Raw genomic sequence first — 16,757 nt, 5'->3', positions numbered from 1 at the left:
ACAGCCTCTGTGTTCTGCATGTAAATGAGCAGCATGACTCATTATTTACAGCCTGTCTTTATGAATTAGACTGATGCGTCTGGTGTACTTTTCCGCTAAAATCCAGCCTGGAGATGTTTTTAAATGGAAATCAGGAGTCTTTATCAAACCGAGCCTGTGGGCAAACAACTTTGTGCTCTCCATTTTAACAAGATGTTTTGACAACAGCAGAAAGCTCCTCTGACAGAATCGGCGGCGCCGCCGCTCCTGGCACACCTGTCTGGAAGACTTGATGAGCGTTGCCGAGCGCAGACCCGACGCGCCGCTCTCAACTCGTTCCAGCAGGATTCTGGTTCTGGGGACGTGGCTCCACGACACGCCGAGGCCCGGCTGCGCTTCCCCACTGCCGCTTCTCGTTACATGGTTGGTCACCTGCGGGCGCAGACGGCATCCCGTTTCAGTGTTTTATGGCTCATTACGCCCTTAGAACAGATAAAACCGGCTCAACACATGAAAGGAAGGCTCAAATTGTTGTGGAAAATCAAACACAGTTCTAAATTAGGGCGCCTGCACGCTTTTTTTTTTACGCCGTTAAGGCGTTTCTATTTTTTTGTTTGTTTTTTTTCTGCACCAGCAGTGGAAATGAGGCCTGCATTCAGAGCAGGAAACATCAAGAACCGAGTCAACCTTACCAGAACAGCAACACTGAAGTCCTTCGCCATCGTCTTCAGAGCTGCTGCCACTTGTGTCATCAAGGACATGCCTGGAGGCGCAGGAAGTTTTGGAGAGGTTGGAACACGGAGAGAATATGTTCAGCGTCCTGAAGTTATACTCTGCAGCCGAAGCCAGGATTTAGATAAAGCTCCAAATGAAGTGACAGAAATATTAGGAGTTTGGAAATCTATTTTCACAGTTTTACCCAGAATGAGAAGAACAGTAACAGATTATTGTACTTTTTTTTCCAACCCTCACTAGAAAGATTGTTTAGTAAGTCTGTCTTGATAAGAATAATTTGAATTAAATCAAGCTCAATAATTTCCATTTGTATGATTGATTGGATTTTGTGTCTCTTTCTACTAAAGAATAGCTTCAGTCTCAACTCTTCATCTGCTGAAGGACTAGTTGTTTGCACAGACTGCACTATCTTTTTTTATTGGTTTCAGTTGTTTTGTTTTTAATTTTAGATATTTCAATTGTGAGTAATGAGAAGCAATGAGCAATGTTACAACTATACATCTTTGACAAGCAGACATGGGGCCTCCTGTACAGCCAACAAGAATGCAGCAAGTGGTTTCTGGATGGGAAGTGAACAACAAAACACATGTATGTGCTGAACAGCAGCCATTGTACAGGACATACAGCATTAAAACCAGCTGACCAAACGTGCTGGAACTCACTTTGGGTTGCTTGGAGACGGGGCAGCGTCTGTAAAATGTGACATATGAGGAGGATTTTGAAACGACTCGTTTTCCAAAACTAAAACTATTAATTTGTTGCCAATAAATGTCTGGGTGTTTTGGGTTTTTTAGCACTTGGCTGTTTTTAGAAGCAGTAGAGAACCAAATGGAAGTACAAACGTGCAAAATGTAAATTTTCAACATGGGTCCCCTTTAACGGCTCCTCTGAGGTGACAGAGGGTTTGTTAGGCACAAGTCATCCACAGCAACGCTTTCAGGAGCAAACCAAGCAGGTGATCAGATTATGCCTCTGTCTACCACCTTCATAGATGAACTTTGACCTGCTGCGATGGTCGATCGTTTAGCTGAAGCTCTTGAGACGCACAAGTCAAGGGGAAATTGGGACTCTGACCTTCTGTGATATTTTCAGGCTGACAAGTCCAGAGTTTGTCCTTAAAGCAAGTTTCTAGGACTTCTGTCCCTCACAAAATTAAACTTATTAATGCCTCTGGAAGGTCGAACTGAGTCTGCAGCAGGGACAAGGAAACGTTACAAACAACTACATTTTACATTTTAATTACCAAAATTCAGACAGAAGTTTGGAAATCTGGTTATTCAGGTAGGAAGAAAAGTTCAGTTTAATTCAATTCTGGGCAGTGAGATAAAAAAAAGAAAGAAAAAAAGGTGGATTTTTTTTTAATTAGGTTTGTGAAAATATGTGGCTTTGATAATAAATGACATTTTCCAAATTTGGGCTTTCATAAAACTGTGTAATTTTAACATCATACACTTTTCAGAACTTCATACAGAAACCAAGCACTTTCCAAACCTTGAAAAGAAAAATCTAGCTGAAATTTAATTTTCAAGGATTTCAAGCACCTGTACGGACTTTGTTAATCGAGATTCAATAAATACATTCAATTAATAAGCAATAAAGCTGAATGAGCTCAATTCATTTCAAGTCTCAAGAGCAAAGACTAGCTCAAACATCGAATTTAACAAACATCCTTTTCTTCTGTACTGCTCTACTTTAACTTCACTTCCACGATGCTGCTGCTCTTATTTCCAGCGTTCTTTTTATGTAAATGTCATCCTTCTAAAAACACGCGGGGCTCCTTTCCTCACATTCTAACCTCAGATGAAATCCATGCAGATGTGAACAGCCTGGGGTGTGCCTGAGTGTGACAGAGCAGCGGAGAGACACTCACCTTCGTTCTGTTTGCCTCCCAGCAGAGGAGCGATAACAGCAGACACCGAGTCCACGATCAGCGCCTTGACAGAGCCGCCGCCGACACACGCCTCCACACACAATACGACACATTTAGACAGCTGAAAGGTTCGCTCCCCCTAACCCCCCCCCACCCCAACTCCCTGCAGGTCCCGGAGGTGCGGCTGGTGTGTTTTATGCAAACGAACCTTGTGAAGGCCGCCGCCGCCGAGCCCGTACAGACAGTCGAGCAGAGCGTAGACGTCAAACACGCGGAAGGTGTGGATCCTCTGAAGAGCTTCCATCTGCAGACAGAAAGTTTTGGCTGTCAGCTGATTTCATGTTAAATTAAATTATTAAATATTATTTGTGTGAAACAACCAGGGCTGAAATGATTCATCTAGGGCTTTATCGATTATATTAACTGCAATATTCTGCAGAGTTTTCACTTAAACTTTTTATACAAATATTAGAAAATACATTAAAAGATGCAAAAAAAAAAAAAAAGATTGAATTCTTTTTATATCATAAATAACTTTTTATAGCCTAAAAGCAACAGCATAGCAGGTCTTTAGTGAACACCTGAACATTTGTAGCTAAAAAAGAATGACTTCTAATATTAACATTTGAAAAGCTCAGTCCTTTCCACTCGATCTGTCGATTCTTTTATGGACGAGCCGACTGGAATTTGAACCAGATCCAACATTTTGTAGAAAAGGTTTGAGCAGTTTAATGAACAATCAGCAGAGTGTGACATTTTCCTTTAATCTGATTAATTTTCAGAATAATGGACAGATCTATCAACATCCAGCAGCTCACCTGCTCGTCTGTGTTGTTGGTTTCGGTTTGCAGCATCTGCAGCAGGCGGCTGGCAGTGAGCCCGCCTGTTGTGTCGATGTAGATCACGCTCTGCTTCAGGTGGTACGCGATGTGCACCGCGACACCAAAACACACCTGCAAAAACACACACTAACTGGTGAAACTTTCTGAAACGAGAGCGTCGCTTCTGCTCTAGAAGCAGAGCTTGGATCTGGCTGGAGGGGAAGTTTATGAGGCTGAAATGATCTGCGTTGCTGGAGGAGGTCGAGGAAATGCTCACCTGAGTTTTGCCGCTTGCTGGACCTCCTGTCAGCTCCGTTATCTCGCCCGTATACAAGCCTGAGTCCAGCAGTTTATCAAGGCTGCAAGAAACCAGGTCCAACTCATTACTCACAACTGGCAGGGGGGGAATAAACTATTAGCTTCAGATTAAACCACAGTAAAAACTCTGGCTGGGTAAACACGCAGGGGTGAAGCGATTAATCTGATCCATTGATTATTGAAATAATCGTCTACTAATTTAGTCATTGTTAAGCTCAAGAAAAAGATCAATTACTGAAAGAACACCCTTGGAAAGTGATGAAGCCAAAACGTCACAAAAATATGCATGTTTTGCATTTATGATTAAAAATAACGCAAAAAGATATTCTTCTGGCAAGGTTGTCTTTATTCTGTTAATATTATGACTATATAAAATTTCTCATAGTGCGTCCTAATTCTGCCACAGACTTTTTGAAAATATTTTCTGTTCTTTGTCATTTTTGTTTTACAATAGAAAGCAAGAAAATAAATTACACGTATTAAAATTGACTCTGGTATATTAAAAAAATGTCATTTTTAAGTCATATTGCCCAAATGTTTAATACCTATGTGGAAGACTTATTGAACAATAACAGAATCTAAAACGGTGAAAGCTAAATATTGTTCTGCTGTTGCCGATTCTTTATCTGCACTTAAAGGATTCTGCATCGGATTGAGTTTAATTAAAAGCACACACTGATTCAACTACGGTAGTCATTTTTCTGCTGGACGTTTTTCATTTATCTATAGCAACAGATCTAAAATTGATGAAGCCATCCAGAAAATAAATAATCCATGTATAATCTTAGAAAAACTACTTTAGGAAGTCCTTCAAACTGAGAACATTTTAAAACCCTTTTGCTTTTTGGTCACGTATAAAACTAACTAATCCATCCAAACTGGACGTGCGAGAGAAGCACTCACTGCAAGCATCATTTTGCACTTAAAAAGACGTTTGGTATAAATCGTCAGTATGCCAAAACTCAATCCAACTATTTCTGTGACATTTACAACTCCCTTAAAGGAGCTCTCACTACGACTGACTCCTAATTCTTCATCTTGTCCTGTCAGAAAGTGAAAGGCGCTCCTTCAATTCTGGGCGGCGAAGATGCAGCGACTGAATACTGTGAGATGGAAACCAAATATGAAGCTGAACAAGAATAAAGAATAAAGATGTTGGACTGGGATTAGGAAGCGAGGCGTGACGGCGTTGAAGGAACGTCAAGAGTTTGTCGCTGAGAGGATAAAATGGAGACAAAAACAGAAATAATCTCCGTCTCTTGGCAAGAGCGAAGCTTCTGAACAAGTTGGTGAACATTTGCAATGAAGATTCCAGGTGAAGTGAAGACAGACAATGCAGTTGGATGAAGCCGAATCCTTTTCATATGTACCACATGGTGCATTATAGTTTGTCTAGAAAGTCTAGTACATTTGAAAAGGTGTGAATGCATATCTGAACTCTAATGTGGACTGAAACAGTGAGGATCAGATTTCACTTTGTTGGAAGTGAAATCTGGTGCGGTCCCACTACATGACGGCACAACACTCCAAACGCAGGAAGTGGAGGGGCATTCTGGGTAAATACAACCAAATCAAGAGCACTAGTGTAGCACTAGAGGGAGAAATGGCTTTTACCAAAGACGAAACAGAAATTCTGCAACTGCTAAAATCTGACGCCACTTTATTTTTGAGTTCATTTCGCGAAGAAGAAAGTTGAGATCATGTCTTTTTTGAGGATTTTGTGTCATTTCCTTCAGTGGTTCTTGGTCAGGAGAAGAGGTGAACACGTTTTAGATAAGTGAAGATAATGCAAAGCTGTCCAGATATAGATGCTGCATAACGAAAGAAACATCTTGTCAAGATGATCTATGTAAATCTAATCTATCACTGTCCTGGACATCAGAAATATTAAAACCTGCCGACTTGCAAAATATAAATAAGTCCATACATTGAAAGTCTATTTTTTCACAGCACAAATAAAATCGCAAAGCTCTGAGACTTTTCTAAAACATTAGATGTGAGATATAGACTCAGCATTGATTTTTCTATACAATTTTTCCACATACCCGACCTTCTCCAAAAGGTCTCCTTTTTAGAAAAACAACAGTATCAATCGTTTAAAACAATGTCACAACTTTTTAATGAGAAGTCTGAGGAAGTAGCAGAGTGATCCGTTTTGGTGGTTTGTTGCATGTTGGGTGGTTTCCAATGGAAACATGAATAGTGACAGATGTTTCATATACCTGAATAACTCAAGCAGAAGCGTTTTGTCTCAGCTTCTCTGTGGGTCACTATACTTTACTTGGGCTTGTATTATTCTCTTGTCAAAATACTTGTAAGATATAAATAAGTTCCTTAAGTTTTAATTTAAAACAAGAGAAATAAAAGCGGTTCTGCGTCTCTTCATGTAACACTTGATCGTTCCGATTCGCTGCGATTACAGTGTTTGGTTTTGTCGTAGTTTATGTACAGACCGCAGCTCTTTACTTCCTTTCTTCTTACTCGTGGCGAGAAATGTGACAGGAGTCCACTTGCATTGACAAAGCCACGGTCCTCCAACTTGAATGTGAAGCACTCAGTTCCCCCAATGTCGCTGTACGTTTGTCAAAAGCAGAAAATCTGTGTGGACAGACTTATTTGCATTATTGCTGCCTCTTGTGACAGTATTGTGGAGACGACTGCGCTGCTGATGGAACATCAAATCATGTTCTCATAAGGACACGGCGAGATGAAAGTGATTGCCCTTGAAAAGTCACAGATTTAAAAAGGAGAAAACCCTTGGGCCAAACTCGTCAGCGTGCTCTGAACACTCTGAACATGAAAGGGTTCGTCTTGGCGTTTGATTGGAGGAAAAATCATGTAAGAGTTCAGATTTAAGTGTGTTGTGAAGGGGAGGGGTTGGATACACTGACAGGATGATTTCATTTTACAATGGACAAATATTACACCGTTTAGACATTAGAAGAGTCTTATCTCTTAGTTCAGTACTTCCACAATGTTTGGCACATTTTACTCTTGCATCATTGTCCTGATTATTACTGAGAAATCACCGTGCAATCTAGTTCAGCTAAATCTACTCTCGTTCCCAGCAGCTCCATTTCCTTCTTCTGAACTCAAGTTCCCTTGATCAACATCGGTTTTCACAAGGCTTCAGTCATGCAGTTTATTACTAAAATAATCATTAAGTCCAGCTCTAAAAACCACACATTTTCTCACCTTATGACAAGAAAAGATAAAAAAAATATATTTCAGGAACTTTGAGCGTCGTTGTATAAGCAGTGTTTATTGAGAGACATTGAGGAAGGTTAAAGGAGCCGCAGGCTGCAGAGCTCTGAGCCTCCAAACCTGATCACCGCCTGTCTGTTCAGCGACCCACCACTAGAGGGCAGCCAAGGCACGTCTGCAACACAGCAGCTTCACCAACATGTGCGATTTAGCTTGACATCACTGCTTCAAGTCTCTAATTCATAAAAACCACTTAAAAAGAGCCACTGAGAGGAGGAAACACCTGTGGTCATTATTATGCTGAAGCAGTCGGCCTGACTGCAGTAAAAGTCCCATCCTATAAATTATGCTTTGCTGGAACAATTCGCAGATTTGTCAAGACAAGATTGTGTTTTTTTTCCCCCTTCAAAGATGAATATTTACCCTTCCACGCTTCACCATACTGACAACAGAATCATGAAGCAGCTGCAGACATCAAACCTGCCATTCCCAGAGCTGCAACAATGCCACGGTGACAGCATCTCTGCTTTCTTCCAAGTCATTAAATTTTGATTGTGCGGCGTGCCGATGAAACGTTTTAATGTTCTCCTCTGCAGTGTTTGTTGTGTTTTTCAGTGGAAGGTGGTCAAGAAGAGCATGGAGTTAATGCAGCTGATATATCTGAAGCCACTTAAGGATGGCTATAGGAGCCAAATGGAGCGACGGTACAAGACGACAGTTTCAGCTGCCAAATTGTTCCTTCGGTTCGGGGGTGTGAGCGCTCTGGCCACTTCTGCAGCACTTTTCACTCAGCTGTATTTCTAACTGCAGCGGCTGAGCAGAACTCACATTCTCTGCTGGCATCAGTAAAAATCTCAAAACTAAAAACAGGGATTTCAGTTCAGTTAATCTGATAAAGTGAAGAGCTCCAACTGAATGTCAACAATAAAGAAAACACCCACGAGCACGACTACTTTTCAAGGTCAAAAGCGATTCATTTAAAAGTATACAATGTGTCCTCATCTGCTTCAGGCTAAAAACAGTCAGACTGTTGCCATTTGAGGGTTTTATGCATCAGAACAAAATGAAAAGATGCTGGGATTTTTTTCTACAGTTATTCTACTCTAACCTAACCCGAAGTGAACGTAAACAGACAGACTGCACAGCTTCAGTCTTTATGAAATTGTAAACCCCACACAAATGAAAAAACATCTCACTAACATGGGGGGAGCCAAGAGCCACTGAGGGGCTGAGCAGAGGTTAACCAGGCTCTGTGGAGCCTTGAATTTGTCATAGTTGTCATGCCAAGGACAATATAGGGCAATGTGATTTTAGCACGTTGTTGAAACATTTAAGTTTTGGTTGACCCTTGACCTCCACCTCATCCTGCACACCCCTTAGTTCTCTGCATGTGTGGTTTTCTACCTGTGGACTCCTTCACTCATCTTTGGACGGAGTTCCTGAAAAGTCCCCACTTGGGAAGTATGAGAATTTAAGATCTAACATGGCCGCTCCAATATGGCCGCTCCTCGCATCCACATAAAGCCAGCTTGTTTTAAACATGTTTATTTTATGAGACACGTATACGAGTGAGCATAAAATTAATGTCATATGTAGCGCCTGCAACTTTAAATTGAAAAAATTAAAAATGGTGTTAATTTTTGGAAAGTACAGGTTAAACTGATCTTCATAACAGGCTCTACGAACAATGTCTTCTCGGGCGTTGCAATATTAAAATCCCAAATAAGAGTGAAATGGGTCAAAGATGGAGGTGAGCAATGGTTGCCATGGCAAGTCATACCAAAACTGGAATTTTAGACATTGCAACAAACTCTACAGGGAACACAAAACTGACTGATGTTTACAGCTGCTAGTGCTACCCATGCTAACTATTCTAACCTTTAACAAAGAATGCTAATGATAGTAATTGTAACCTGTGTAATCATATTTGTTTAAATAAAAACCCTACACAACCACAACTGATTTCTCTTTCACACACAGTGTGACATCACCTCTGCTCCAAAAACACCAAACATATCATTGAGCGTTGAAAAGCTGTTTGTGGCTTCTCTATAGTTGCAATAAAATTATTAAACATCTCAGTGATATTTATATTTTCCAGTCTCCAGTAGCATCTGGACAAACATTTTTTTCTTTCAGATCCACTTTACTTTGATAAATTAACAACTTTACAAAGAAGAAAACAAAACAAAATACTATTTTACAAACTGATAACTTGCGAAAAAAGGAATAGGCTGAAGCCAAGGCTTAAGCTTCCCTTCCCTATTCATAGACTCAGCAGCCTACAATCATTAAAGATATGAGTTGACTGTTATTTTGAATGAATCTAATGCAGTTCATGCTTGTGTTACATGTGAGGGCATAAAAAAAAATATTTTATGGAACGATTCTGTGTTTTTAGATGTGAAAAAAGGTTAGTCCAATCTACTCAATTTTATGTGCTGTACAGTAGGAACAGATAAAGAACAAATAATGAAATAAAAACATTAAAAGCAGAATAAAACACACTGAAAACACTGCAGACTTTTAAAATAATAAACCATACTGGAATGCTGTATTGTTTTATTTATATGGACACATGCATCCAAATAAATATATGGTTTATGACCTGGACAGTTATTCTGTACTGTTATTACTTTTTTAGAGAAGCAGAGATTGGCAGCACTGTGACCCTGTTCTGTTTTTGAGAGATATCACAGTTTTAATTTATAGAGAGCATTTTGTTAAGATGGAATAATTATTAGTTTATCCAGAAAGCAGAAAAAAACAGCATTCAATTGGGGGGAAAAAAAAAAGACAAAATCTCTAAACACAACTGATGATTGGTCTGTAAAACCAGGCAGCAATATAAAAATGTTATTAAAGCGTCTCATCGGAGCAGCACAAATTAATTTGGCAGAGCAGCAAAATTTTAAAAAGTTACGAGCCAGAAAGCTAATTTTCAGTTTTACAACAGAAAAAATATCTATGCTTAAAGAAACTAATCATAGGATTCAATGTGATTGGACTGATAAAGATTCTTGAACAGAATCACAAACCTTACAAATGTTTCCTTTGGAGTATTGATACTGGAGATAAGCCTTCCTGTAAGCCCCTGTGATGGTGTTGAGCTCCCTGTTAAATCCCACAGGGCCTGACAGATGAAGCAGTGTGTGGAAAATTGACTTTACCTGGGATTTCCAGTGGAGAGGATGGCGGTGGAGCTCAATAGTTCCTCGTACAGATCGGCGCCCGACACTGGGAACGCCGTGTGTTGGGCCAGCAGCACCCGGCGGATGGCGAACAGAGCCTGAAACGCAGGAAACAAACTCACAGCAACTGCACCAAAATTCTGCAACCTCTGTATTTTGAGCCACTTTTTGCGGACAAGAGGCGTGACATGAGGTTGATTTTGTGACTGTGTTCACTCAGTCATAAGTTTTGTTATACAAATGATGACTTTTAGTTTCCTCTGTGATTTTAGCTTAAAATGCATCACTCTCTATCTCTCTCCCAACGCCAAAAAAGCTGTCATACTCAAACCTTATTTGTCCCCCAAACTGTGGCAAAACCATGCTGACACCATGTCAGAGTGCTGTCCTCCACAATGATCTGGGTGGAACACGGTGCGCTACATAATAAAACATAATTTAATGAAGCTTCGAGGCAGATCATTTTAATAATCGAGATACTTGAATCATTTGAGGAATCGTTTCAGCCCTAGTTCAAATTCTCTTCAAAAAACTCCTTTTAAGCACCTTTCGCTATGCAATTATGAATTGGTTGATAAAAAAAAAAAAAAGAATTGACAGCTCCACACTGTATTGATGTTAATTCAATCGGGAAGGGCTGAGATTTTCACATGTTGATGTTAAAAGTATTTATTAAATGGTAGATATATTGTTTGCTGCAAGTAAAGTTATAAAGTAATGCTATATTATTCCATTTAGATAATGTTATTAAAAGTTATTTGATTTTTTTTTATATATTTCTAATGTTGTATAAAATAATCTTAAGTTGGTTAAATGAAATATTTGAATATCTGAAAAATGTGCCAATTATTTTTAATTAGAAGACCGGTCAAAATAATCACTAGATTAATTTCTAGTGGCAGCTCTACCATAATGCATGTTAAGGTATATTTGAATGATTATAATAGGCAGTTTTTAGCATTTTTAAGTATTTGTGGATTTCAGCTGTTCGCGGGTTTCTACCGCCATGAACACTGGCGGTCCGCTGCATACATATTCTGCTCTGGAAATGCCGTCTGCTACAATTTAATCAATTCTGCATCAGCGGACCGAAGGAGGAGCTGTGGGAACGTTTTGGACACACACTCGGAAATTCAACATTTGTTGCTTGGTGGGGTCTGCAACACAACTAATCCCTCAGAGTTTTCTATTCCTAACTAATGTACAAAGTGACTGGAGTTTGTTGAAAATATGTTGACAAAACTTCAACTAATCCCTAAGATAATTAAGTGGATGCACTTAAAATGAGATGTAATATTAGCTGTCAGAACAGGGACGTCATTTGATGTATTCTTGGCTCTTCTTCTCTGCTGTATATTGAAATAAAAACCGTACATGCAATCTTGCCTTGGCATTTAACTCAAGTTTGATCAATTCCAATCAATTGAAATAACTGTATTCACGTCTATGCAAAGAAAACTGGCAACACAAAACCAAAGTCTGTATATCTGTAAAATTGCAACACGCAACTGGATATCTGATCAGCTTTAAATCAGAAAGTGGAGATTTAAGAAAACTCTGAATTTATGTTGACGTGTGTCCATGAGAAAACGGATATTTAGTGTCCCAGGCTTTATAGTCTGTGACAAACAATGCACTAACTTGCTTTGACATGATTCCCAACTGACATTGTCTTGTGTTTTATTATCTTTATACTATAATATGTTATTTAGAAGTAGTTCAAACATGCAAATGAACCTCCTGGTGTCATGTTTAATTCCTAACGGGAATCCTCCAGTTGAATAAGCTGCTAGTTAGGAAACCACATGGAGCGCCTGGCTGAATTTCTTCTAGAAAACTTTATTCTTTGAAAATTTCCCTCCAAGAAACGAGGCTCATTTAAACACGCCGTCGGTTGGAAAGTTCCAGTGCTTCAACAAAGCCTCGTCTCGCCACCGCTGCTCCGCACAGTAAGGAGAAACTCGCTCCTGCATATCAATAAAACTTCTACATTGAATCTCACACGCACGTCTTGCTTTCTCATTAATTAGGCAGAGGAAGACAACAGGCATCGACCGACACCGACTGCTAGAACAGACGGTGATGACAGGGAAGATCTAACCTGACAGGCTTTCACGCCAACTAATCAATCAGCTTTCAAAGATATCCTGTTTCCAGTTTTTACAAGTAACTTCAAAAGGTCATAGAACCCCAATAATAAAGCATTTCAGGTCCAACAGAGAGACAGGTCTAAACAAATATGACTATAAATTGATTAGCTTTCTAAACTCTGCAACAACGTGCCTTATATTTCTAAAACACGAGAAAAAAGAAAGGTGTAATTTATTGATTTTATTCCCAAGTTCTGAATCAGTTTGGATGCTTTAGGACTATAAACAACTTCAGAGCACTTTAAGGTGAACTCTGGAGGCTGTTTATAGATTAACCTTTAGGATATTTATATATATAAAAAAAGGTATTTATAAAAAAATAATAATAATGAAGCTATTGTAGATGCTTTAAAAAGCTAATGATATTAGCTCTGTTAAACGGTGCATAATGTTCTGAATCGGTGAGCATGTCGCGTTGCATTTCCAACTTACTGGCATCTGCTTGATTCTCTCCTATATGGTTCAAGTGTATGTAATGTGGAATTATTTCCCTGCCAAATAACTGCTTTTATTTACATTTTTCTGCTTTAGTTATTAGAGTGGGTAATTCTGAGCGGATAATCTGGAATTTTTCCATAAGTAATTGTTCCACAACGTGATCACAATAAAGAATCACCAGAAGCCCTTGAAGATTCCAGCAACTTGTACATGCATCTTTCTTTAACTACTCCTCAAGCAAACAACAGGTTGATAAGAAGGGTTCTGCAGATAAAAAAAGCAAAGTTTTACAGCCTCAAGTCCCAAACATAAACATATTAAGAATCTGTCGACTATGTTTAGGGTGTATTTACACCCAAAACCTTTGGTCTGCTTTAATTTGTTTTCCCATGGGGTCCATTGCAAATACACTCAAGTCCTAGAGGGAATCAAAATAGTTTAAAATGTTTCTGAGGCAGTAATACGTGTTTTTAGAGGGTTGTAAGCTGGCAGATGTGGTCCACATGAACTCCCACCTCTCATTAGTTTTTAAGACTTTACTGCTCAATAAATAAGCATCAATTTATGGAATAGAATAGAATATACTTTATTGATCCCCAAGTGGAAATCGCTTATTAGTTTACAAGCTACTCCAGCCAAGGAGTATTTCTGTATTTATTCAGAATTACAGCAGAATTGGTCCTCCATACACTATAGCAGGTATCACGTACTATCCAGAAACCATGCGGATTACTGCAAATGCACAACTAATTGAAACTTGCACACCATACTTGTTAAATAAACAATGTCATACTATTAATCACATTCATGCTCATGATGTTTATGAAGTTCATGATATATGGATGCATGCTGAAGTGTGCAAATCAGATGTCTGTGATTATTTTCCTCTTACTTATTGTTAATAACCTTTTCAATGCCAGATTCAGAAAGGATTATATCAACAGCGTTACACTGTCCACTTCTTTTTGCTCAAATTGTGAACATGCATTTGAAATTGTTAGAAAGATTTGCTTCCTGGTCAGCAGATTCTTCTGAACCTGACTGTATATTCTTTTGGAAGAGATGGCAAATCTGCTGGATCTCAATTAGCTCAGACGTTGCTGGCACTCCAGTCTGTCCATGTATCACAGGTTAGGTGTGTTTTACTTGAAAATCCTTCAGTAGTTTTAATCAAACTTTCAAACTGCTGTTGTCAACAGGCGGCCCGGTGATGACCTTAGAGTCGTTCCAATTTGCGGACAAAACAATGGCTCAGATGTGCAGCAGGAGGCTGACGGACCACGGGATGCTGGTTATCAGCTCAGGAGATAAATGTCTGCAGGCTGAACACACAGAGGGCAGAAACTCTGGCTCGGTCAGTGAGGTGAACCTGAACCTTCTGCAGACTGTGAGGAGGAGAAAAGTAATATTTGAAAAACACGATGATCCCACTGGGAAATATGTTTGAAGTCGCCCTTCACTCAAAAATGCATTTTGGATGTTACTTCTGCAGGATTCCAGCTCACGTATCTGGATTTCAAATTATTCTGCAGGTCGTTTCTCTTCGGGAAGCTCAAGTCGACAAAACAAGCGTGCCAATATTGGAAAAATGAAGACGCTCTAAAAGACATTAGACACAAACATGTTAAGAGTCGTTTTCCCTTCTAGCTTATTGACTATCATTTCTGCATCTCTAAAAGGATTCAAAAACAAAAAATGTTTTAGCTATCCTAACTAAAACAGTTGCAGGTGAAATCTTTTCCCACATCCATCAATTGCTTGTGCAATTAGTAAAAGCAGACTCATACTAGACTGGCGTTAGCTTCTGTAGCTGGTTGGCTAGCATGACTACGACAGCCATCTAACTGAGAAGAGCAAAGATCCTTCACTTAAAAAAAACTTGTCAACATTTCCAAACACAGCATGTTTCATAACAGATAAGTTGACATCTCAAAAAGTAGAAATGGTTGCTTTACTTTTTTCAGCCTTTCTATTATCTGCTGAAATGTTTGCTCTCGCTCATTGTCTCGCAGCCTGAATGAACTTCAGCATGTCATGGACAACTGGTTTTCTTTTAAGAAAAACTTCTAAAGTTTAGCTAAATTTGAAGTCTTTCTTCAGTAATAACCTCTCCACCAGGAAGCCATCACTGAAGCTGCTGAAGCTGGACACACATTTTTACTTATTTTCTGATCAGTGGGTCACCAATCGGGATCAATCACACGGAAAAGCTGACCAATAAAAATTACAAATGCATGTTCACGAGGTGTCTACCAATTTCAGATTTTTTTGCTTGTCTTGGAGAATTAAAAGGATAAGAAGCTTACATTTGTATAGAATTTATGTAATGAATAGCCATGTTATGTTTACCCAATGTCTGAAACAGACTAAAGTAGCCTGCTGGTATCAGTGCCAATTAGGGATCAATATATGTTTAATATTTAATTTAAAGAAGTACTTATCAAATGCAGGGATGGCTATTTATTCATTTTTAACAGTGTGTCAATACATCCTGCATAACTGGCCCTTTAAGAACAATCTTGAAGCATTGCTCCTATGTGTCTCAGCTTTCCAAGCTGTATCTGAAGCATTTTTAATATGAACTACAAAAAAATGTCAATTTTCTACAAAATTGTTTATGAATTTGCTTATGTTTTCCTAATGGTGACCTTATTGCTGCTACTCTCAAAATGTTGCTGTGATTGTACAGCCTTAATATTGACTTTCAATCTCTCCACACGCAAGCAGTTGGTATACTGGCAGTTGAAGCTTTGGAAAGTGGGTATAAAATACATATATGTGATAATACACACTGGAACATGAGTGTGAAATGTATTTTGGGAAAAATCCAGAGGACAAGATGTGATATAAATAAATCTCTGCCTCTAGCTGCCTCTCCAATCTCGATACGTCAGGTGAAGTCCCGGATCAGTGGATGTTTTGCTAGATTAGTGGTATTACCACCCTTGACCGCCACCTTTTGGGCAGAAAATTCGGCAAATCGCTCCAAGAAAACAACTGAGCCCTCCTTCTCCTGTGGCCTAAAACCAAAACACTGGCTGCAGAGTTTGACCTTGATTCTTAATCCATGAACTTAAGGTTCAGATGCTTATTGTCGTGAGTTTTACATCTTAAAACCTAAGCTTCCTGTAAATCTACATGCAGCTGTTACATCAGTTTAGCCGATGTGGGGAGGAGGGAGTCATCAAACCAGAGTCAAACAAATAATAAAGCTGTAGCTGTGGTTGCAGGTTGGAGAAAATGTTGTCAAAAAAAGTCAAATCAAATATGTTTAATCTGTGATGACTGAAACATTTAAAACGTTATTTGTTCATAAACAGCAAACGAGCTTGTATACATCTTTCTGCATCACCTGATGTTAAAAACGATCATTCAAAACGTGCTGCATGTGGGACAAAATGTGTTGAAATGAAATTTAAACTGTAGAGTTAAAATAGATGGCATCTCGTCTCGCCATTTCATTGTTTCTATATTGTCAACTTCAGCGACGACTGATCAAATTAAAGAGTGATTAATACTGGACGGATTAACCTGACTGAGTTATAAATACCTTATAGGAGACGGAGCATTTCTGTGCGAGATCCTCCATGTCAGAAGAGACCAGGTCCTCCACTGAGGAAACAGGAAGCCATCACTGAAGCTGCTGATCTTCTTCATTTACCATGAAAACGCAATAAATCCGCACCAACCTGTTCTAACATCAGCTGCCCGCAGACTCCGCAGCAAATCTTCATCCAGACCGGGACACATTCCTGCCAGTAACAGCACCATCGTTCCTCATCACTCACTTCTGAGACGTTAGAAAGCTGCTAGCATCATTGGCCAGTTAACTTTAGCTCAAGTTGTTTTTAGCTTCCCGGCTAACTTTAGCAAACTTTTCCGTGTGAGAGCGGAATGTCTAAAATGCGCTCCTGTCGCTTCCGACTGAACTTTTGCCCTTAAAAGCTGATTGTTTTATTAAGAGGAATATTAGTTCTGAGTAACTTTACGGTAGAGTTTAGAGTTCAACGCTGTAGCAAGGAACGCGGGTCAAAACTTAGTGTCTGGCTTG

The 16,757-nt window shown here is 39.3% G+C and overlaps 1 protein-coding gene across 1 annotated transcript in view; it reads right to left on the bottom strand.

Annotated features, from left to right (window-relative positions):
• rad51d (RAD51 paralog D) overlaps window positions 1–16,757 on the bottom strand; it is an 18,797-nt gene extending 2,040 nt beyond the window's left edge. The window contains exons 1-9 of the mRNA XM_055046539.1: window positions 16,396–16,757; window positions 16,257–16,318; window positions 10,098–10,216; window positions 3,683–3,764; window positions 3,403–3,537; window positions 2,793–2,888; window positions 2,585–2,675; window positions 672–742; window positions 256–411 (exon numbers count right to left, since the gene is read on the bottom strand). Coding sequence (XP_054902514.1) covers window positions 256–411; window positions 672–742; window positions 2,585–2,675; window positions 2,793–2,888; window positions 3,403–3,537; window positions 3,683–3,764; window positions 10,098–10,216; window positions 16,257–16,318; window positions 16,396–16,477 — 894 coding nt within the window. The 5' untranslated portion in view covers window positions 16,478–16,757. The remainder of the gene's footprint in view (window positions 1–255; window positions 412–671; window positions 743–2,584; window positions 2,676–2,792; window positions 2,889–3,402; window positions 3,538–3,682; window positions 3,765–10,097; window positions 10,217–16,256; window positions 16,319–16,395) is intronic.

Source organism: Poeciliopsis prolifica, unplaced genomic scaffold (assembly GCF_027474105.1).
Source record: "Poeciliopsis prolifica strain line A6 unplaced genomic scaffold, Auburn_PproV2 SCAFFOLD024, whole genome shotgun sequence".
Taxonomy (NCBI): Eukaryota; Metazoa; Chordata; class Actinopteri; order Cyprinodontiformes; family Poeciliidae; genus Poeciliopsis; species Poeciliopsis prolifica.
The sequence above is the reverse complement of the archived record's forward strand: the minus strand, read 5'-3'. Positions and strand labels throughout refer to the sequence as shown.